Consider the following 22,539-nt stretch of genomic DNA (forward strand, 5'->3'; position numbering starts at 1 on the left):
AGGGAACACACACCAGTCCCCATTGAGGGATCATCGGATTGAAGGTGAACAGTTTCAAATTCCACATCACTGAAGATCTACCCTGAGTCCAACATACTGATGCAATTATAAGGACAGAATGGATAGTGGCTATATTTCATCAGGAGTGTGAGGAGATCTGGAATGTCACCAAAGACTCTTGCAAATTTCTACAGATATACCATGGAGAGCATTCTAACTGGTTCCATCACAATCTGATAAGGAGGGACCACCATACGGGATCGGAAAAAGCTGCAGAAAGTTGTAAACTCAGCCAGCTGTATCATGGGCACTGGCCTCCCCAGCATCCAGAACATCTTCAAAAGGTGACACTCATCATTAAGGACCCCCATCACCCAGGACATGCCTCCTTTTCATTGCTCCCATCAAGGAGGAGGTACAGGAGCCTGAAGAAACACACTCAACATTTTAGGAACAGCTTCTTTCCCTCCACCATCAGGTTTCTGAATGGACAATGAACCCATGAATACGAACTCACTATTCTTTTTAGCTCTCTTTTTGCACTACCTATTTAATTTAATTTATGTATACTGTTTAGATATATATTTCTTATTGTAATTTATAGAGTTTAATATTATGCATTGCAACATACTGCCTCAGCAAATCAACAAATTTTGCGACAAATGCCAGTGAAATTAAATCTGATTCTGATCTGTTGCTAAACCTGATGAGGGAATATACATTCTTCTATTGATCTGCTGCTAAATTGCTTTTCAATTAACTAGAATTATATTCTAGGGCATTTTATTTGTGCTTCAAACATTCAAGTAAGAAAGGTTTCATTTTAAGCATTTCATCTATTTCTGATGAAGGGTCTCGGCCTGAAATGTCGGCTGTTTACTCTTTTCCATTGATGCTGCCTGGCCTGCTGAGTTCCTCCAGTATTTTGTGTGTGTTGCTCATCTATTTCTGTTTTAACTCTATTGCTTGTCTGTGACATCTTGTTCTTCCATTCGGCACTGATCATGTAATATTTATAACTAATCAGTAAAATGCTTATTTAAAGTGATCTAATCAGTTTATATGATAATAAGACATAATATTTTCCTCTAGGGACCTCAATATGCTTTCCGATGCAGAGAAGTTCCAGCATTTGGACTTGAAGGACCGAACAAAGGCAGGTAGGACAAACGTGAACATGTCTTCAACTGCACATGAGCAGATTCCAGAGAACAGGAAGGAAACCTATAATAATCCCAATCAGGAGGGATTAAGTTTAAAAAAACACACAGGAAAGAGGCAAACAAATTGCGGGATTTGATGTCCTAAACCCAAGGGATTTAAAGAGTGTGGTTGTGTGAAGATCGTGGACCATTGCTTGAACTTACTCAAAACTTGCTAAGTTCTAGGAGGGCACAGAAACAGCCAAAGTGGCTCTTTGTCCAGAAGGCAGCAAACTATATGATGGTTAGTATAAAATCTATAGCGACACAAAATGGACGCATCCGTCCTTCTGGATTCCCTCTCCCACTGATCCCATCTGCTCACCCCCACCTCCTTTATTTGGTTTCATGCTTCCCCATCCTTTCTGACCAGATTCCAGGATCTTTGGCCCTTTCCATTTCTCCTCCAGCTATCACCACCCCCAGCCTCTGTTGTTATTTCCACACTCCCCTTGCCCATGTCTCCTATCACCTGCCAGCTCTTGCTCCATCCTTTTACACCAGCTATCTTCCCTCTCTTTCCAGTCCTCAACCCAAAACACTCGTGCTACATTTCCCTCCAGGGATGCTAACTGCCCCTCTAAATTTCTCCAGCATTTTGTGTGTTGCTCCTGTTTGGTAACATGCGAGTCAATAAACAGAGATGAAATAGCTAAACATTTAGAATTAATTATGATTAAACCTAGTCAGCTTAGTTTTAGGGAAGACAAATGTGCTTAGCTTTATGTTAATGATCGTAAGGCTAAGCACAGCTCCAATGCCATATTTAAGTTTGCTGACAACACCACTGCTGTTGGCCGGATCAAAGATGGTGATGACTCAGTATAGAGCAGGAAGATTGAAAATCTGGCTGATGCTACAACAGCCTCTCACTCAATGTCAGCAAGACCAGGGAGATGATTATTGACATAGGTCCATGAGCCAGTCCTAAGCAGGGTATTAGAGTGGAGAGGGTTAGCAACTTTGAATTCCTCAGTGTTATCATTTCAGATGATCTATCCTGGGCCCAATAATGTACAATTATGAAGAAAGCATGGTCTCTACTTCCTCAGAAGTTCACAAAGATTTGGCATGACGTCTAAAACTTTGACAGGCATATGTGGTGGAGAGTATATTGACAGGTTGCATCACAGCCTGCTATAGAAACACCAATGCCCTTGAACATAAAATCCTACAAAATGGTGATTATAACTCAGTCCATCACGGGTAAATCCCTCCCCAGCATTGAGCACATCTACATGGAGCACTGTTACAGGAATGCAATCAAGGACCCCACCTCCCAGGCCATTTTCTCTTCTCACTGCTGCTATCAGGAAGAAGGTACTGGAGCCTCAGGACTCACACCACTATGTTCAGGGACCGTTATTACCCCTCAACCATCAGGTTCTTGCACCAGAGTGGATAACTTCACTTACCCTATCACTGAAGTGTTCCTACAACCTATGGACTCACTTTCAAGGACTCCTCATCTCATGTTCTCGATATTTATTGTTTATTTATCTATTATTATATTTTGTCTTTTGTATTTGCACAGTTTCTTGTCCTGCGCACATTGGTTGTTCGTCCACCCTGTTGGATGCTGTCTTTCAATGACACTGTTCTCTTTCTTGGATTCACTGAGTATGCCACAAGAAAGGGAATCTCAGAGTTGTATATGGTGACATACATGTACTTTGTTAATAAACTTACCCTGAACTTTGAAACTGGTTTGACAAATTTGCTTGAACATTTGAGGATTTAATGGGAAGATTTGACAGAGGGGAGCCTGTAGGTGGAGTATTTAGATTTCCACAACACATTTGACAAGGTGCCAAATGGTACATCAGCCTCGAAGAAGTGTGTCAGAATGGATGTGAGCCTGGCTGTCACCTGGAACACAACGGGTTCGATATGTGGGCAGCCTGGGGATCCATTCCTGACCCTCACTCATTTATTGGTCACATTAATGAAATGGAGGTGGAAATAACATGGAGACTTGCCAGGATTGACAATGATATGGAAACAGAGAGCACAAACCAGGAACGTAGCAGGCTAATTGCTGGATGAGAGTGTTGTGGCACTAGACATTTTGAATTTGAGTTCCTTGGATGAGACCAGACTGAGAGGTCACAGGTTAAGGGTGAAAGGTGAGATGTTTAAGGGGAACATGAGGAGGATCTTCTTCACTCAGAGGGTGGAGAGAGGGTGGAACGAGCTGCCAGCAGAAGTGATGAATGCAGGTTCATTTAAGAGAAATTTGGATAAGTACATGGATGGGAGGGTATGGAGGGCTATGGTCCAGGTGCAGGCTGATGGGACCAGCCAGAATAATAGTTTAGCACAGACTAGATGGGCCAAAGGGCCTGTTTCAGTGCTGTAGTGCTCTATGACTATATGCACTTCTTGATGATCTGGTAACAAAAAAGCCTGGAGAAAAGAGTGCTAATTGGAAGAATTTCACATAAAAATGGGACGTAATTAAGTCAATCTAATACCAAAGATCTTAAATCTGAATGAAACAATTACGGCATGAGCCCATCAAACATGTAAGTTCCATATACCCACCATCCTCTGTGTGAAAAAAGTTGCCCTTTGGATACCTTTCGAAACTTTACCCTTTTACATCAAAGTTATGCTCTCCAGTTTTAGACTCAGCCATCCATGGAAACGATGATAGCCACCCACCTTACCTACACCCCTCATGATTTCATAAAACTCTGTCAGGTCATCTCTCAGCTCGTCAGCTCTAATGAAAGAAAAAAGTCCTAGACCATTCAACCACTCCTTACAACTCAAGTCCCCTAGTCCTGCTAACATTCTTGTGAATTTTTATGCACCCTTTCCAGCTTAATAATATCCTCCTACTCAGCCACTCCATACAACTCAAGTGTTGATGGGTCATATCAACAGCCAGCAAGCCACATTGGGCTTCTTTGTGGTAAAAACAGGAGGACCAGCATTGTGGGGCTGTGATTGGCTGAGGCAACTACAATTTGATTGAGATCTATCCACAACTTGCATGCTACATCCCCTGTAACGAAGCCAACTGAGAGTGAGTTAAGAAAGGTACTGAATGATGCCACAACTGTCTCCCTGCTGTATATCATAAACCATGGCCCAGCAGAGGGCAAACAGGTGTTGGTGCCAAACTCTGTGCCTCTGGTTGGAAAGCATATTGGACCAAGGAAGTACAGTGCTGCTCAGAGGGATCGTGAAAGTTATTGGGTTTAAGCAGGAAGGGAGTTTAGGAAGCTTCGACTTTAGAGACGGTGGAGATTTACCAGGATGCACCTTGAACTAGAGGGCAAATCTTAACTGGATAGGTTGGGCAAGCTAAGGCTTTTCTCTTGGAGTGAAGGAGGAATAGGGGTGACTTGATAGAGGTCAATGAGATTATAAGAGGCTTAGATTGAGTGGACAGCCAGAGACTTATTCCCAGGGCAGAAATAGCTATTACGAGGAAACATACTTTTAAGGTGGTTGGAGGAAGTTATGGGGTGGGGGGGGGGGATATCAGAGCTAGGTTCTTTACATAAAGAGTGGTGGGTGCATGGAAAGCCCTCCCAAGGATGGTGGTGGGGACAGATACTGTTCACTAGGGTCATGTAAGAAACTTTTAGTTAGGCACATGAATGATAGAAAACTGGAGTGCTTTATAGGAGGGAAGAGTTAGATCTTAGAGCAGGTTGAAAGGTCTTCAGGACATCATGGGCCAAAGGCCTGTACTGCACTGTAATGTTCTATGTTCTATGTGCATTCAGCAAGTCAGCCAATATCTATAGATTTGATCTCCACCGTAGATGCCCCCTGACCGGCTGAATTCCTCCAGCATTTTATATGTGTTCTTCACATATGCAAAGACTGTTTTGGTCCCTGTTAGGGTTGGCGTTGCACCTTCTGCAGTTCATTTAAAAGTCCCATGATAGGTGTATGGGGGTTGGTGGAGGAAGGATAAAGAATGATAGACCTGCCAATGGAACAGTCCCTTTGGATTTTTTCACTCAAGGCTGGTGAGTCAGAGAGCTGTGGAGGCTGAGTCACTGGTTGGTTCAAAAATGTGATTGACGTTTCTGGATATTTTTATGGAATCAAGAAATATATGGATGCTGCCATAACAGGATATTTAGAAGGTGAACAAGGAGATGGAAGAAAATGCTGAAATCTGGAGCAGCACAAGAGGCTGGAGGAACTCAGTAGGTCAAGCATCATCTGTTGAGGGAAATGGACAGTCGATGTTTCAAGTCGAGACCTTTCATTTGGAGAGAATCTGAATCAGGTTTAATATCACTGGCATATGTTGTGAAATTTGTTGTTTTGTGGCAGCAGTACATTGCAATACACAATAATAAAGACTGTAAATTACAATAAGTATATATAAAAAAATAGACTGAATAAGTAATGCAAAAAGAGAGGAAAAATATTGAGGTAGTGTTCATGGATTCATTGTCCATTCAGAGATTTGATGGCAGAGGGGAAGAAACTGTTCCTGAAATGTTGAGTGTGTGTCTTCAGGCTCCTGTATCACCTCCTTAATGATAATAATGAGAAGAGTGCATGCCTTGGGTGATGGAGGTCCTTAATGACGAGTGCCACTGTTTAGAGGCATCACCTTTTAAAGATGTCCCGATGCTGGGGAGGCTAGTGCCCGTGATGGAACTGGCTGAGTTTACAACTTTCTACAGCTTTTCCTGACCCTGTGCATTGGCTCCTCCAACTAGGCAATGATGCAACCAATTGAACTGCTGTCCACGGTGTATCTGTAGAAATTCCCATGAGTTTTTGGTGCCATACCTAGTGTCCTCAAACTCCCAATGAAATATGGCTACAGTCATGCCTCCTTCGTGATGTCATCAATATATTGGGCCCAGAATAGATCTTCAGAGATGTTAACACCCAGGAGCTTAAGACTACTCATCTTTTCCACTGCTGATCTCTCGAGGAGGACTGGTGTGTGTTCCTTCTACTTCTCCTTCCTGAAGTCCACAATCAATCCCTTGGTCTCACTCAGGCGAAGTGCAAGGTTGTTGTTGCGACGACACTCAAATAGCTGATCTATTCACTCTGTACGTCTCCTCGTCACGATCCGAAATTATGCCAAGAATAGTTGTGTCATTGGCAAATTTATAAATAGCAGTTGGCCTGTGGCTGGCCACATATTCGTGGGTGTAGGGAAGGTAGAGCAGTGGACAAAGCGCTCATTCTTGAGGTGAACAGGTGTTGATTGTCAGCGAGGAGGAAATGTTATTATTTCTGATCTGCGCAAGATCAGCAATGAAGTTACAGTATGGAGAACAGGCAGTTCAAGTTCAGTTATCATTCAACCTTACATGAATCTCACCAAACAAAACAGCATTCCTCAAGGTGCAAAACACACTATCAGTAGCCCGCAGCATGCTACACATGTAGTTATGACAGCAGAAAAACATTAATTCACAAAAAAATATTTATATAGCCCAAGTCCATGAGTGGCAGAGCCCGTAGATTGATAGCGCATGGGATGTTTGCCCTGGTCCAGCTTGTCCTTGCACCAAGTGAACACTGGAGGGCAGCACCAAAGGGAGGGGCCAGTCCCCAACACAGTATGGATTCCCGCACTTCACCACCAGAGGCCTCTGCTCAGTCCCACACCGTCTCGACATCTCCTCTCCTGGGCAGCTGCAGCAGGTGACCCTGCAGTATGAGGGCCTAATCTGAACCACAACTGAGGCAATACAGATCCCCCCCACTGCTGGTCTCACCAATGTCCCAGACTTGCGGTATTCTGTGTTACTAATGTACAACAGGGTCTCGCAATCAGAAGAAAAGTATCCAAGCCTCGCACTGCTTGTAGGGTTGCACACCACCTCGACACAAGAACGGTATGCAGCAACTCTAGGTGACAACACAACAATGGTACATACTAAGTCCCGCTCCATTGCTAACGAGCAGCTCACTGATGGCGTAGATACCTGATCTTCTTAGTATCCGCAGTGTCTTGCGATTATAAAACAGATATAAAATACGAACAATTATACCTTCGTTTGGACCGGAGAAGCTGCTGAACCTGAGTATGCAGCCATCTTACCAGGAGTGGGCTAAGTTAACTAACTTACGTCTGTTTCTATTACATGGTGGTCAGTGATGTTCTTTAGTAGTCAATGCCAAAACACAGGATTTTTTTTACTACATATTAAGGACTAAAAGAAAATAAGAATAAAATTTCAAAATTTGCGGCCCACATGAAGCTTGGAAGTGGGTAACCGTGTGAGGACATTCTCCAAACAGGACCTCAGCTTCCAATCACCTGTCAGTTTACGTTTCCATCCTATTCCTGCTATGAATTTGAATGTGAATTTATTTAAATTTTACGTTCATCCCACAACATGAGGGGGTAAAAATCTTTGTGTTGTGACTCCGTCGCAATGTTCAGACATGTAAATTTATACGTCAAAAGGTTTTAGAAAGAAGCTGTCCTGTAGCCTGTTGATCCTGGCTTTAATGCTGCAGTACTATTTGCCAGACAGAAGCAGCTGCAAGAGTTTACAGTTGGGGTGACTGGTGTCCCCAATAATCCTCCAGGCCTTCTTTCTGCACCTGCTGCTGTAAAGGTCCTCAGCGGAGGGAGGCTCACATCCACAGATGTGCTGGGCTGTCCATACCACTCTTTGCAGTGCCCAGCGATCAAGGTTGGTGCAGTTCCCGTACCAGGCAGTGATACAGCCAGCCAGGATCCTCTCACTGGTGCCCCTGGTCTTGAGGATTTGATTTCTCTGTTGCAACACAGCTTGGAATAAGTATAAGAGACAGCACCCAGAATACAGCATTGAGATCAAATTTAAATAATCCACATTTCCAGATTTATTATTTACCCCTTCTACACCAGGAAAGGAGAATAGAAAGAGTGTTGTACTGCTCTGACTTACTCTTCCTTCAGACTGATCTTTTGTCTTTTTACTTGTCCCATACTACTTTCTATCACTCTGATTGATCACTCCATTTGCCAATCAGTCTCTTTTCTGTCACACACCATACCACAACCTTCCTTGTGTGTGTGGTCTTATCGTCGAGCCATTTCATAGATACCGCCTGACCTGCTGAGTGTGTTTTACTCATAAGAATAGAGATGTTATTGTCAGTGTTTATATAATATTGTTTAGGCCAGAAGTAGATTGTTGCAATTACAGTTACTGCACTTTCTGAAAAATACAAACATTCTAGAGGAGGTGCAGAAGAGATTTGCTAAAAACATTCAGGGATAAGAAAGCTCATATATAAAATTAGAAGCTGGGACTGATCTCCTCTTAAGGGTAATTACCAGACCTGCTCAGGATGGTGGGAATAGAGAACACTACCTATGCTGCAGGCTTCACTGGTCAGAAGTCCAATGAGATCCATAGGGTGACATTAGACGGAGAGTGACTGTAATCTGGAAAAGCCTAATCAGCGTAAATCTCAATGTGTGTTTCAAAAATGAATTGGGTACATTTTTGATTATATGAATTTGAAAGACTCCAGGGAAAGACTGATTATTGGGATTGGCTTTCAAGTTCTTCCGTGGTGTTAAGTAGCTGTTCGAGGGGTGATTGATAAGTTTGTGGCCTAAGGTAGAAGCAGTCAATTTTAGAAAACCTAGCACATTTATTTTTCAACACAGTCCCCTCCTACATGTACACACTTAGTCCAGCGGTCGTGAAGCATACAGATCCCTTCTTTGTAGAAGAGGTCCACAGCAGGGCTGATTGATAAGTTCGTGGCCTAAGGTAGAAGGAGATGAGTTAAAAATGCAAAACACGAGGAAATCTGCAGATGCTGGAAATTCAAGCAACACACACAAAATGCTGGTGGAATGCAGCAGGCCAGGCAGCTGAATTATACAGCTCTCGTTACATGTACGTGCAGTTCAACTCTTTGAGTGAAAATGCAGAAAGCTTGAAGGTAATAACTCATCTCCTTCTACCTTAGGCCACGAACTTATCAATCACCCCTCGTATTCTGTGCTCTAGTGATTTTGAATTCTGTGCTGTGATGACACTGTGACTAGGAATTGCTACTCTATGTGCAGAGCTCAGGAGAATACAGAGAGTAGTGGAGAGTTGGGACAATGGGCATGATCATTCGTTACATTAAGCATATCAGGTGGCCATACTTAAATTGCTAGACATGGCCATGGCAGAACCTGCTCCATTTAAGTCATTTGCATTTCTGTGTGCAATAATATTCACCTCCACATCCCTAAAATAATATTTGTGCTGCCTATGATTGATTGTTTGAGTCAGGGAAGTCATTTTGGAATTTCCTGTCACAATTAGAGGGCTGTAGGAACAAATGTCTTACAATTACAAATACTCTTTTTTAAAAAAACTTGTAGTTTGATCAATGTTTATTTCTTTTGTAAAGATGATGTGTTCATTTTATTCAGGAGAAAAGCAAAGGTCACCAGGAGTTGACCCGAAGCAGCTGGCAGCAGAACTACAGAAGGTGTCTCAGCAGGCACCTTGTGTAGTGAGTTCAGCCTCAGAGAAAGGAGCCCACAGCCACTCAGGAACCACGTCTGCTGCTTCGAGTGCTGCTCCGAGTCCTGGGCAACCCGCTTCCCCTTCAATAAGCAAAAAGCGACACAGCAGCAAGGTGAGAAGTTCCAGTCCAACCAGACCAAATTCACCTCTCCAGTAGGATCTGTTTTGCAATATTCTGCTACTGAATCGACTGAAATCAATAAAGTTTAATGTATAAATTAAATATCTCTTGGAAAAAATGATGAAAAATTGAGAAATGCATGAAAGGAACATGCTTAAGTTTATAGGTAAGCCACTAAAAAAAAACACAAGTGAGCCTGGAATTCTAGTGATAAGAAAACCTAAAACAGTAATATACACAAAGGGGCTTGTGAAACACACAGAAACACACAACATGAAAAGATTGTTCCACATTTGCAAGTGCTGATCATCTCATGATATTTATTAGGACATTATTGCATTTAACCAATTAAATGCAACTGGTGCAATGGTGAAATGGATCCTGGTGCAATGAACCAGAATTGATTAGAGAGCTTAAGGTCAAAGGACCCTTAGGAGGAAGTGATCATAATATGATTGAATTCGCCCTGAAATTTGAGAAGGAAAAGCTAATGTCAGATGTATCAGTATTACAGAGGAGGAAAGAGAATTACAGAGGCATGAGATAGGAGATGGCCAGAATTGATTGGAAAAGAATACTGGCAGGGATGATGGCAGAGCACCAATGGCTGGACGTACTGGTAACAATTTGAAAGGCACAGGATATATACATCACAAAGAGGAAGAAGTCTTCTAAAGGCAAGATGACACAACCATATAGCTAAGAAGAGAAGTCAAAGCCAACAGAAAATCCAAAGCGAGGGCATATAATAGAGCAAAATTTAGTGGGAAGTTAGAGGAATGGGAAGCTTTTAAAAACCAAGAGAAGGTAACTAAGAAGTCATTAAGAAGTTAAAGATGGAACACAAAAGTAAGCTAGCCAATAGTATTAAAGAAGATAGCAGAAGTTTCTTCAGATACATAAAGTGTAAAAAGAGAGACGAGAGTGGATATCAGACCATTAGAAAACGATGCTGGAGAGGACAAGGAAATGGTGGATGAACTGAATAAGTATTTTGCATCAGTCTTCACTATGGAAGAAACTAGCAGTATGGTGGAAATTCCAGGTATCAGAGGACATGAAGTGTGTGAAGTTGCCATAATTTGAGAGAAGGTTCTTGGGAACCTGAAAGGTCTGAAGTCAACTGGACCAAATGGCCTACTCCCCAGAGTTCTGGAAGAGGTAGCTGAAGAGATTGTGGATGCATTAGTAATGATCTTTCAAGAATCACTAGATTCTGGAAAGGTTCTGGAAGAAAGGAAAATTACAAATATTACTCCATTCTTCAAGAAGGGAAAGAAGCAGAAGAAAGGAAACTATAGACCAGTTAGTCTATCCTCGGTGGTTGGGAAGATGTTGGAGTCGATTATTAAGGTTGAGGAGCAAAACAAAATAATCAGTAGTCAGCATGGTTTCCTCAAGGGAAAATCTTGCCTGACAAATCTGTTGGACTTCTTTGAAGAAATAACAAGCAGGATAGACAAAGGAGAATCGGTTAATGTTGTATGCTTGATTTTCAGAAGGCTTTTGACAAGGTGCCACACATGAGGCTGCTTAACAGACTCCAAGCCCATGGTATTACAGGAAATTTTCTAGCATGGATAAAGAAGTGATTGATTGGCAGGAGGCAAAGAGTGGGAGTAAAGGGAGTTTTTTCTGGTTGGCTGTCGATGACTTGTGGTGTTCCACAGGGGTCCAGGTTGGGATCAATTCTTTTTATGTGGTATGCCAATGATTTGGATGATGAATTTGATGGCTTTGTTGTAAAGTGTCAGATGGAATATAGTGTCGCGAAGTGTATGATCATGCACTTTGGTAGAAAAAAATGAAAGGCTGACTATTTTCTAAATGGAGAGAAAATACAATAAAACTGATATGCAAAGGGACTTGGGAGACTTTATACAGGATTCCCTAAAGTTAATTTGTAGGTTGAGTCTGTGGTGAGGAAGGGAAGTGCAATGTTAGCATTTATTTCAAGAATATAAAAGCAAGGATGTAATATTGAGATTTTTCAAAGCATTGGTGAAGCCTCACTTGGAGTATTGCGAGTGGTTTTGGGTTTCTTATCCTGATCTTCACAAGCAAAAAATCAGCCATCATATCACATCTAGAAAGGATGTGCAGAAACTGGAAGGGGTTCAAAGGAGGTGTACGAAAGTGATACCAGGATTGAATGGTTTGTCAGATGAAGAGTGTTTGGTGGCTCTGGGCCTGTACTCATTAGAATTCAGAAGAATGAGGGGTGACCTCATTGAAACCTATCTCATGGTGAAAGGTCTTGATGGAGTGGATGTGGAGTTGATGTCTCCTATGGTGCAAGAGTCATGGACCAGGGAACACAGCCTCACAGTAGAGGGGCGTCCTTTCAGTACGCAGATGAGGAGGAATTTCTTTAGCCAGAGAGTGGTGAATCTGTGGAATTCTTTGCCACAGGCAGCTGTGGAGGCCAAGTCTTTATGTATATTTAAGGTAGAGGTTGATAGATTTTTGATTGGTCAGGGCATGAAGGGATACAGGGATAAGGCAGGGGCTGAGAGGAAAGTTGGATTAGCCATGATGGAATGGCAGAGAATACGTAATGGGCCAAGTAGCTTAATTCTGCTCCCATATCTTATGTACCTTCATCCATGTGTTTATCAGGATGTTGCCTGGATTAGAGAGTAGTAGCTACCGAATAAAGAGAGACTGGACTATCTTGCATTGTTTTCTTGCTGTTACTGCAGTAACCCAGGTCAATTAACAAGTCACAACGTTATTACCTGCCTTTAGATTCATTGAGCAATACAGCTTAGAAGAAGACCCATTGGCCCTATTCATTCATGCCAACTAAACTGCCATCAAAGCTGGTCCCATTTACTCATGTTTGGCCTATATACCTCCCAAAACCTTTTCTTTCCATACACCTGGCCCTGACACAAATAATGAGAGAAATATTCTTGAGGTAAGCCCTATCCTACAAGATATCACCAAGGTTTACAAACCTGGGAAGAATTCTATAATTCTATTTCAATAACATGCAAGAAGGCACAATAAATCTTATTCAGTTTATTTTTCTTATTTGTTTCATTTCCTTTAAGAGATCATCATACTTTCTGTTCAAATATTAATATTATATATATACCTACCATATTCTAATCCATCAGAGTCAGGAAATTAGGGGTTATCATTTAATAACTAATGTTTAAGTTATTTAGATAATATTGCAAGTAATATGCTTCAGTAATTTGATTCTGTGGCAGTTTTCTCCCCTTCTGAAGTTCTTGACCATTGGTGCTGACCAGTGCCAGCCATTCTCCATTTTCTCTCCCTGGTCACCTTTGTAGTTGTGTGAATTTTGATGGTGCGTTTTGGCAGTACATTCGACAGTCAAAAATGGGGACATCACAGTGGATGCTGTTTCACTTAACATCCATTATCTCTAGCAGTCATTAAATGTGGTCCTCAGTATTATCAGTATTCTTGTGACTTGTTATTGGATAATTAAGGAAACAAGCGGACTGCAAAATCAGTGCGCTCCTAAGGCCTGAAATTTCTAATGGTGTTCAATAATAAGTTTTCAATTTATTGGCTTGCATTTATTCTAAACTGTTGAGACTGAAATCCTTCTCCAAGGGTAAGCATAAACTACTCCAAAGCCATCCACAAAAGTTGAATCGAGAACTACATTGCATTAACAATCTTATTGAAAGATGCTTGGCTTGGTCAGACAAAATATCTGTGCGGGAAATGTTTTCCTAACGTTGGAGTTAGAGTGTTGTGATACCACAATAAATTCAGTCACACTGTATCGGTCTTGAAGGGTTTGCCATACAATGATGAAGTGGCCTTTACTTTGTGGAATTTTTCATGCTCATGTTTCACTGTTATCTAGCCAAATACATACTTATGCAGACGTATCATTCCAGAATATATGTTGCTATGGTAACATAGCAGTTAGCGTGATGCTATTACAGCTCAGGGAATTCCAGAGTTCAGAGTTCAGATCCAGCACCATCTGTAAGGAAATTGGACATTCTCCCCATGACCACACGTGTTTCACCCAGGTAATCCGGTTTCCTCCCACAGTCCAATGACAATCCGGTTAGTAGGTTGATAGGTCATTGTAAATTCTCCTGTGATTAGGCTAGGATAGAACAGGTGGGTCACTGGGTGGTGCAGCTCGTTGGGTGGAAGAACCTGTTCTGCACTACCTCTCAATAAATATTGTGGGAAAGTTATTGGAAGGTATTCTAAGGGATTAGGTGGGACTACAACCAGAGGTCATGGGTGAAGGGTGAAAGGTGAGAGGTTTAAAGGGAAAATGAGGGGAAATTTCTTAACTCAGACAGTCATGAGAGCGTGGAATGAGCTGCCAGCACAAATGGTGCTTGCGAGCTGGATTAGATTAGATTAGATTATGAGGACACGCAGTCCTCTTTTATTGTCATTCAGTAATGCATGCATTAAGATTTGGACATTTAAGAGAAGCTTGGATAGGTACATGGATAGCAGAGATGTGGAGGGCTACGGCCCCGGTGTAAGTTGATGGGAGTGAACAATTTAAATAGTTTCAGCATGGACTAGATGGGCTGAAGGGCCTGTTTCTGCACTGCACTTCTCTCTATGACTGTAATAAATAGATTAAATTTTTGGCAGTTCTGGGTTATTTAGCAGAATCTAGAAAGCATATAGGATAGAGAGAATACTTAGTGAAAAGAGTGAGAGAAGCAGTAAAGGGAAATTCAGCAGTGATCCCTCTGCTCTTGTAGAGATTTGGATATGGACTGGATGGATGCTGTCTACATTGTTTACTGTATTCTTACTTCGCCTCCATTCTCGCTTCATTGCCACACAATTCTCCAAAGAAAATAGAAGCAAAGAGTAAATATAACAAAATGAGATGAACTGAATTGATGCAGGGCCAAGCAACTTAAAAAAGACAAGCATATATTTAATAATAATTATTGCTTTTCATTTATGTTTGCATTCCTATAAACAAATAGAGAATTTAATCCAATGTTGCATAAAATAACAGGTTAAAAGTAACAACCACAGAAAATGTTTATTCGTTAAATGGTTTTTATTATTTTGCAGCCTTCAGAAACAGCAAGCAAGTCACATCCAATTACTGGAGAAATTCAGGTAAAATACTGCATATTGATGGTTTATTTTTACAACATTCTGTATTACTGAGTGCGATTGCAAATTTGGGATTTCATGTAATTACAGAATTATTAAGGCAGAAGTGAAATGCTTTAGCTCATCATTAATGAGTGGCTTCTCACAACACCCTTTCCCACACTCCTGCAGGCAAGTGTCCATACAGTCCCTCTCCAATTCCCGTGAGAAAATCTTGATCGACTATGTATCCTGAGAATGGCTTCCAGGTCATCCCCTCTCTGCATAAAAATAAGCACTTCTCACAACTCCCTGCTACCCTTTATCCATAACTTCAATTCTGAAAATCAAAAACCTGCACATGCTGAAAATCTGAAATAAAGACAGAAGATGATAGGAATTCCCACTGACTATAATACAATCCCATCAGAGTTATAATCCCCTTCTTATTTCTAATTTCTGCCCATCTATCTGACTGGACGATTCTCCCAGAATATCCTCCCGAACTAATGCTGTGATGTTTTCGCTAATCAAAAACATGACTGCCCCTCCTCTTTTACCTTCAGCTCTATTATGCCTGTAAAATCTGTAGCCAGGAATATTGTGTTGCCAAACTGCCCATCCCTGTCCAGATTTCTGTTATGGCGATAATATCTCAGGACCATTCCATGCCTTCAGTTCCTCTGACCTACCTTGTCAGGCTTTTTCCATTAAAATAAATGCATCTTTGACTATCGTACCTATGCTCAAGTAAGAATAATTCAACTATCTAATCCCCCCCTTACAGCTACAGCTCTCCATTCCAGGCAATACTCTAGTGAATTTATTCCACACTCTTTCTATCATTTCTCAAAATCAAACAACATCTGCCCTCTCTCAGTCCATCTCACCAACACATCAATATCATACCTAAGGCTAGGACTACCCTCCACACTGTCAGCAACTATGCCAATCACAAAATAGCCCTCTAGCACATTTGCTTCCTCATGCCAAGTCAATTTTATGTCATACTTCGCAAGTTGTTCTGGATCCCATGATCTCTAACCTTTTGGGCCAGTCTTTCATATGGGAGCTTCCCAAAGGCCTCACTGTAAGTCCATATAAATCACACATACTTCACTGCCCTCATCTATATACTTTGTCACCTCCTCAAAAATATTATCCAGATTGGTCAGATAGATCTGCCATTGACTAAGTTGTGATGTCTCTCTCCCTCTCCCTCTCCCTCTCCCTCTCCCTCTCCCTCTCCCTCTCCCTCTCCCTCTCCCTCTCTCTCTCTCTCTCTTATATATATATATATATATATATATATAAAGTTCTGCCCCTATAGGAAGTTCTTAGGATTTGGGGGCCCATACCAAATTTCTTCCAACATCTGAGGTGAAAGAGGCACTGTTACGCTTTTTTCACTACACAGCTGGTGTGTACAGACCACGTGAGATCCTCAGTGTTATGTATGCCGAGGAACTTAAGTGCTCACACTACCACGTACATTCTCATCCAAGTACCTTACATGTACTTAACAAGGCACCCGCACCATTCCCTGCCATACACTAATTACTGATTTCCAGTCAGAATACACCCATCCACCATCTCCCTTTACCGCCGCCCCCCCCCCCCATCACCAGGACAGTTTTGGATCCAGTTTGTCGCCATGCCTTGGATCCCTTGTGCCTTATTGGTTCCATGATTTTGGGAAAAGGAATCCACAAATATTTCTAGACGACAGCCAGTTAGAGGAGAGAGGTAGGTTGGATGAGAAATGAAGGTGACCTCTTCCCACATCAGACCCTTTGCAGGATCATGATGATTTCCACTGGCCTGGCAAAGTGCACTCAAACAATACTCAAGAGGTTCAACAGCACAAAGGAAGTTCAGCCCTACTTAATCAGAACCCTAATCACATTTCAGCCACTTCATAAATACAATGTGCACTGCGGTTACTTAACCTGGGAAAGTCTAACAGCTCCTCTCAAACCTGTGACCTCTGTCACACCAAGGACAAGGGCAGCAGACACAGAGAAATACCACCAGTTTGAGATTCACTTGGAACACGCATTCCATCTTCATCTGCTGTCCTTTCATTTCTGCTGAATTGAAATCCTACAACTGCACTCCTAACAACATTGTGGGAGTACTGCAGAGGTTCAAGAAGGCAGTCCATCACTACCTTCTCAAGGTATTTAGGAACGGGCAACAGATCTTGGCCTTATCAGTAGCAATCATGTTCCAAAAAACAAATCAAACAGCATCCTTCAAATGATAGGTCTCATAATCTATGTTGCCAAGATGGGATGTCACATAGTCAGAAAAATTTACAGAGAGAATTATAGTTCACTTTCAGTGTGTTTTCATATTCATGTTTAATGATAGAGCTTTATTGTGTATTCTAGACTCTATACAAGCTGCAATATATACAGTGTAAATTACACTGCTACTAAAGTTTTGATCCTCGATATACTTCATGTCTTCATTGAACTTAAATTGAATCTCAAAGCATAGGGGAGAACTTAGTTCTCGCCAGAAATAGGAATTGCTTAGGAGAGTAATTTATGATAACAAGTTTGTTTCAAGATCCAATTCCTTAAGAGTCGTAGAGACTTTGAGCTCTACAGCACAGAAGTAGGCCATTCGCCCCATCTAAACTATGCCAAACTGTTATTCTGCCTATTCCCATTGACCCACACCTGGACTATAGTCCTTCATACCTTCTCATCCACGTCCCTATCCAAATTTCTCTTGAATGTTGAAATTGAACCCACACCCATCACTTCGGTTGGCAGCTCTAACCATACTCTCACCACTCTCTAAGTGATGAAGTTCCCCCTCAGGTCTAACTGAAATATTTCACCTTTCTTCCTCAACCTATGACCTCTAGTTCTAGTCACCCAACCTCAGTGGAAAAAGCCTGTTTGCATTAATACTATCTACACCTGTCATAATGTTATATACCACTATCAATTCTCCCCTAATGTCCTATGCTCCAGTGAATAAAGCCTGGATCTATTCAACCTTTCCCTGTAATTCAGGTCCTTAAGTCCTAGCAAAATACTTGTAAATGTTCTTTGTACTCTTTCAATCTTACTGATATTTTTCCCATAGGTAGGTGACCAGAAATGCTCACAAACCTCCAAATTTAGCCTCTCCAACATCTTATGCAACTTCAACATAACATCCCAACCTCTGTACTCAGTACTTTGATTTATGAAGCCAATGCGCCCAAAACTCTCTCTATGACCCCATCTGCCTGTGGTGCCACTTTCAAGCAATCATTGATCTGTATTCCCAGATCCCTCTGATCTACCACAATCCTTCTCATCCGCCTACTCTTCCATTCTGGTGGCACATTCTTTTGTCTATGGTGAATGATTTTATTCCTTTTTGGCAATAGCAGAAGGATTTTGATTGAAACAATAATGATTAAATCAATATGAGATGGTTCCTGTTATCCTACAATTTATACCACATTTAGAACTGTCACTAAATTGAATGTTACATGGTGGATACATACATATTGTCAACGTAGTGTCACAAAATGCAGGATGTTAAAAATTCCCTCATCAGTTATTCTACAATGCAGTGAAAGGATTGCTGAGATTAGCAATTTGGTCTGGCAATTGCAGAGTAATAATCAGACTCTAAATAAATGTCTCACATTTCTCAACCAGGAAAAGGAATCAGAAAACATCAGCAAAAAATGGGAAATATATCCTGTAGCTACTTCTAACTTTCTGTCACTTGGATTCTCTTTTTCCCCTTAGTTGCAAATGAACTATGACAAGCAAGTTGGAAATCTCATTGTTCATGTTCTCCAAGCCAGGGACCTTGCTCCAAGAGACAACAATGGTTATTCTGATCCATTTGTTAAGGTTTATCTTCTTCCAGGCAGAGGGTAAGGAAAGTAACTCTTGAATTCCAATGCCTTCATTCTGTGCGAACGCTTTGGCCCAATAGAAACTAGAACTCTACAGCACAGGACAGATCCTTCAGCCCATCATATTATAGATTAATTAAACTAGTAATTAAATGCCTAACTAAACTAATCCCTTCTGCCTGCATAATATTCATATCCTTCCATCCTGTGCATATTCATTTGTCAATAAAAAAGCACCTTATGTGCCTCTGTCATATCTGCTACCACCCCAGCCAGCACATTCCAGGCACCCAACACTCTCTGGGTAAAACAATCTAAACCCGCACATTTCCTTTGAATTTAACCCCTCTCGTCTTAAATACTTGCCCTCTCGTATTTTGACCCTTGGAAAAAGATACCATCTGTCTATCTATGCCTCTCATAATTTTATAAATGGTGTTGTTTTGGTATTTTCTAGATTCAGTAATTTGTACGATATACAAAATATGGTAAATGATGGAAATTCAGCTTGTTGCATCGAACTTGTATATTTCAATGGTAAAGTTCTGGTTAGAATTGGCTTTGAAATCCCTGTACCACTGGCCCCACAATCACCAGATCTTTATGTATCCCAAACCAAATCTGAGCCTAAGGGCTCCTATTGTGAGATTGTTGTCTTAAAATATTTTATGGAGGTTGGACACAATGAATGCCGTGTTTTTCAATTTACCTGCAGACAACATCTTGATTGGGGATGAAGACAATAATGTCAATTGACTATCAAAGTTATCTTCCGCCTCAGTCAGCTTGAGCTAAATCATTCAGCAATATTATCAGCTTGATACCAATCTTTAAGCTGCACATTTAACTAAAAACACCTTGATGTGAATTCATAAATTTAGGTTTTTATACAGGGAGAATGATTTTAAAAGTTCTAGATGTACTCCAATAGCAAATACCATGTTCAATATTATAAAGATGAAGTACATTATTTGATCAAAGAATTTCTAGTGTTCTTGTTAACACTTTGTACTTTCTATACTCATATATTAGATTATTAAGGAATATGATGTCACAGACACCAATGAGAAGCAATTTGCATGTTAAAGTAGATACAGGCTTTTATTTGTAGCCTAAATGGTTCAGTGGTTAAAATCTTGTTAAATTTTTGTCTGACTTATCACAAATAAAGTTAATAAATGATTTCTCTTTCTCAGCCTACATAAGTCATGAGCAGTATCGTGCTGGTATTCCAGTAACACAACCAAGGCAGGATGTTCGTGTATTTACAACAAATTAACTTTAATAATAATAAGAATACTTGAAGAGTGCTTGGCTGAGTATTTGTGGCACGGACGGAGGCCATTCAGTCCACGGAGTCTGGGATGATCTGAGAGTTAACCAACATAATGCCACCATCTACCATTGGCACCTTACCTGCAGGTCAAAGATCAAGTACACAGGAATGTACTAGTTAAATATGATGAGGAATTCTTTAAGGCAACAAGTTCCAAAAAACCTACTACCCTCAGGGTGAATAAAATTCTCATTAACGTCCCTCTCATCTCTGCAGCAAATATGTCAAGATAAATACATCTCTGTCTTGTTATAGCACCGCCTTACTTAGGTTAAATTTCATATGTTATTTCACTCTTATCTAGTTTATTAATGTATTACCGCACACTTTTCTAAGTTAAATTCCTTTTGCCGTGTTTCTCCTAACTGACTAGCCCACTTGCTCGGTGTCAACCAATTCCTGGATATTCTATAGGTTTCTTTATCATATTCGCATCATTTGCGCTTATTTGCTTCCAATAAAAAAAGGAAAAACATGGGAAAAATCATTAAAGATGTTTTGGCAAAGCATAGAAAGAAATCAAGTTAACCAAGCAAGGTCAACACAGATATGTGAAAAAGAAATCATGTTTGCCCAGTTCATTAGAGTTCTTAGCAGTAGCCACAGTGGGGTATTATACCTCATGATGTAAGAGCTGTCTGTTTTACAGGAAACAGAGTTCAGGTATAATTAGATCTTATAGTTGTGCAAGATATTAGAAGTAGTGAGCTTTCGGTATCAGTACTTGACCTCAACGTTTTACCATTTATGTAAGTGACTTGGATGTCGAAACTGAAGGTGAAGTTACTAAGTGTGTTGGTGGTACGAAAGCTGAGACGAACAATGGCAAATCACAGTAAGAGGCAGGGCCCTGGGGAGTGTTGTAGAATATGGCTCCCTGAAAGTGGACTCAAGGTAGACGGGGTGGTAAAAAAGGCTTGCGGCATGCTGGCCTTCACCAGTCATGGCTGTGAGTATAAAAATTGCTAAGCCATGGTGTAGTTGTACAAGTTGCCACACTGGAGAAGTTCATTCAGTTTTGGACTCCCTGCAAAGGGAAAAATGTTGAAACGATTTACAAGGGCGTTGCCTGGACATGGGGGACAGTTACAGGGGAAGTTTGGAAAGGCTAGGACTTTATTTCTTAGTGTGAAAAATTTTAAATAAAGAGAAGCAGAGTAAGTTTTGAGGAGAATGTATGGAGACTACATTGTTTTGCAACAAAAGTATATGCAGATGCAGCAGTAATTAGGAATGCCAACTATGTTAGCAACATTGAAAACAAAAGTGAGGAGCTATTGTTCAATTTAAACAGAGCATTTGTCTGATCTCAGCTAAAGTACTGTTAATGCATTAGAAAGAGTTATTAAAAATGTAACCAGAGTTATACTTGGAGTAAAGTTGAACAGACTGGGTGTTTTGAAAAGTGTGAGGGGATTTGATTGAACATAAGATCATAGAAGGCTTTGACAGGGTGGACGCTGAGAAGTTGGTTTCTCCTGTGGGAATATCCAGAGCAAATTGTTAGCATTTACTAATAAGAGGGCTAATTTTTAAAAACAAGAGATGAGGTGGATTGTTTTCTCTCGCAGATCTTCATTGGAAATCATTTCTTTAAAAAGCAGTGGAAAGCCTTTGAATATTGTTAAGGCAATGTAAAATTATTTGCAGATAAACAAGGGGGTGGATGGTTACTGCAGATAGAAAGGAATGTAAGGTTCAGTTTACAAACAGGTCAGTTAGATATAAGCAGCTGGGATGACATGAATCCTTTAAGGAATAGAAGTGGTGTACGATTACACATAACAGGGGAATCAGAAAGGCAAAAAGGAAACATGAAATAGCTTTGGCAGATAAGGTCAAGGAAAATCCTTGGAATGTCTATAGGGAATACTAAGACCAAAATAGTCATGATGGAGAGAACAGGGCCCCTTAAAGATCAATGTGTATGGAGCCACACAAGATGAGTGAGGTGTTAATTGACTCTTTCTCAGTTGTATTCACCATGGAAACTAGGAAGTTCATAGAGTTATATAACATAAAAACTGGCCTTTCCATGATGCCTACCTGACCTAGTCGCTTTTGTTTGCATTTGGCCCAGATCTCTCCAAACTTTACCTATCGATGCATTGTCGAAATGCCTTTTAAACATTGTAATAATACCTTCCCCTACCAGTTCCTAGTTTCTAGATCCATTTGAAAGGTTAGATAACCTTTTTCAGTGCACTATACCAATTTTGATGACAAAAGCAAACTAAGTTTGGGTCTCAGCTCGAAACATCAGCTGTTCACTCATTTCCTTAGATGCTACCTGACCTGCTGAGATCCTCCAGCATTTTGTGTATGTGTAGCTTTGGGTTTCCAGCAGCTGCAGATTTTCTTGTGTTTGTGATGAACCTGACTGTCCAGGCAGACCCTGCTTCCACCCCACTGAACTTGCATCTGCATACCTTGACCCTGTTTTATCCCCTCTGGTT

General features: G+C 40.9%; 1 protein-coding gene across 1 annotated transcript in view; it reads left to right on the forward strand.

Moving 5' to 3' along the window:
* Positions 1-22,539, forward strand: part of pcloa (piccolo presynaptic cytomatrix protein a) — a 385,443-nt gene that overhangs the window by 242,845 nt on the left and 120,059 nt on the right. Inside the window, exons 11-14 of the mRNA XM_063073096.1 lie at positions 1,093-1,160; positions 9,580-9,788; positions 14,850-14,897; positions 18,635-18,765. Of these exons, the coding sequence (XP_062929166.1) occupies positions 1,093-1,160; positions 9,580-9,788; positions 14,850-14,897; positions 18,635-18,765 (456 nt within the window). The remainder of the gene's footprint in view (positions 1-1,092; positions 1,161-9,579; positions 9,789-14,849; positions 14,898-18,634; positions 18,766-22,539) is intronic.

The sequence above is a fragment of the Mobula hypostoma genome, chromosome 20, assembly GCF_963921235.1.
Source record: "Mobula hypostoma chromosome 20, sMobHyp1.1, whole genome shotgun sequence".
NCBI lineage: Eukaryota > Metazoa > Chordata > Chondrichthyes > Myliobatiformes > Myliobatidae > Mobula > Mobula hypostoma.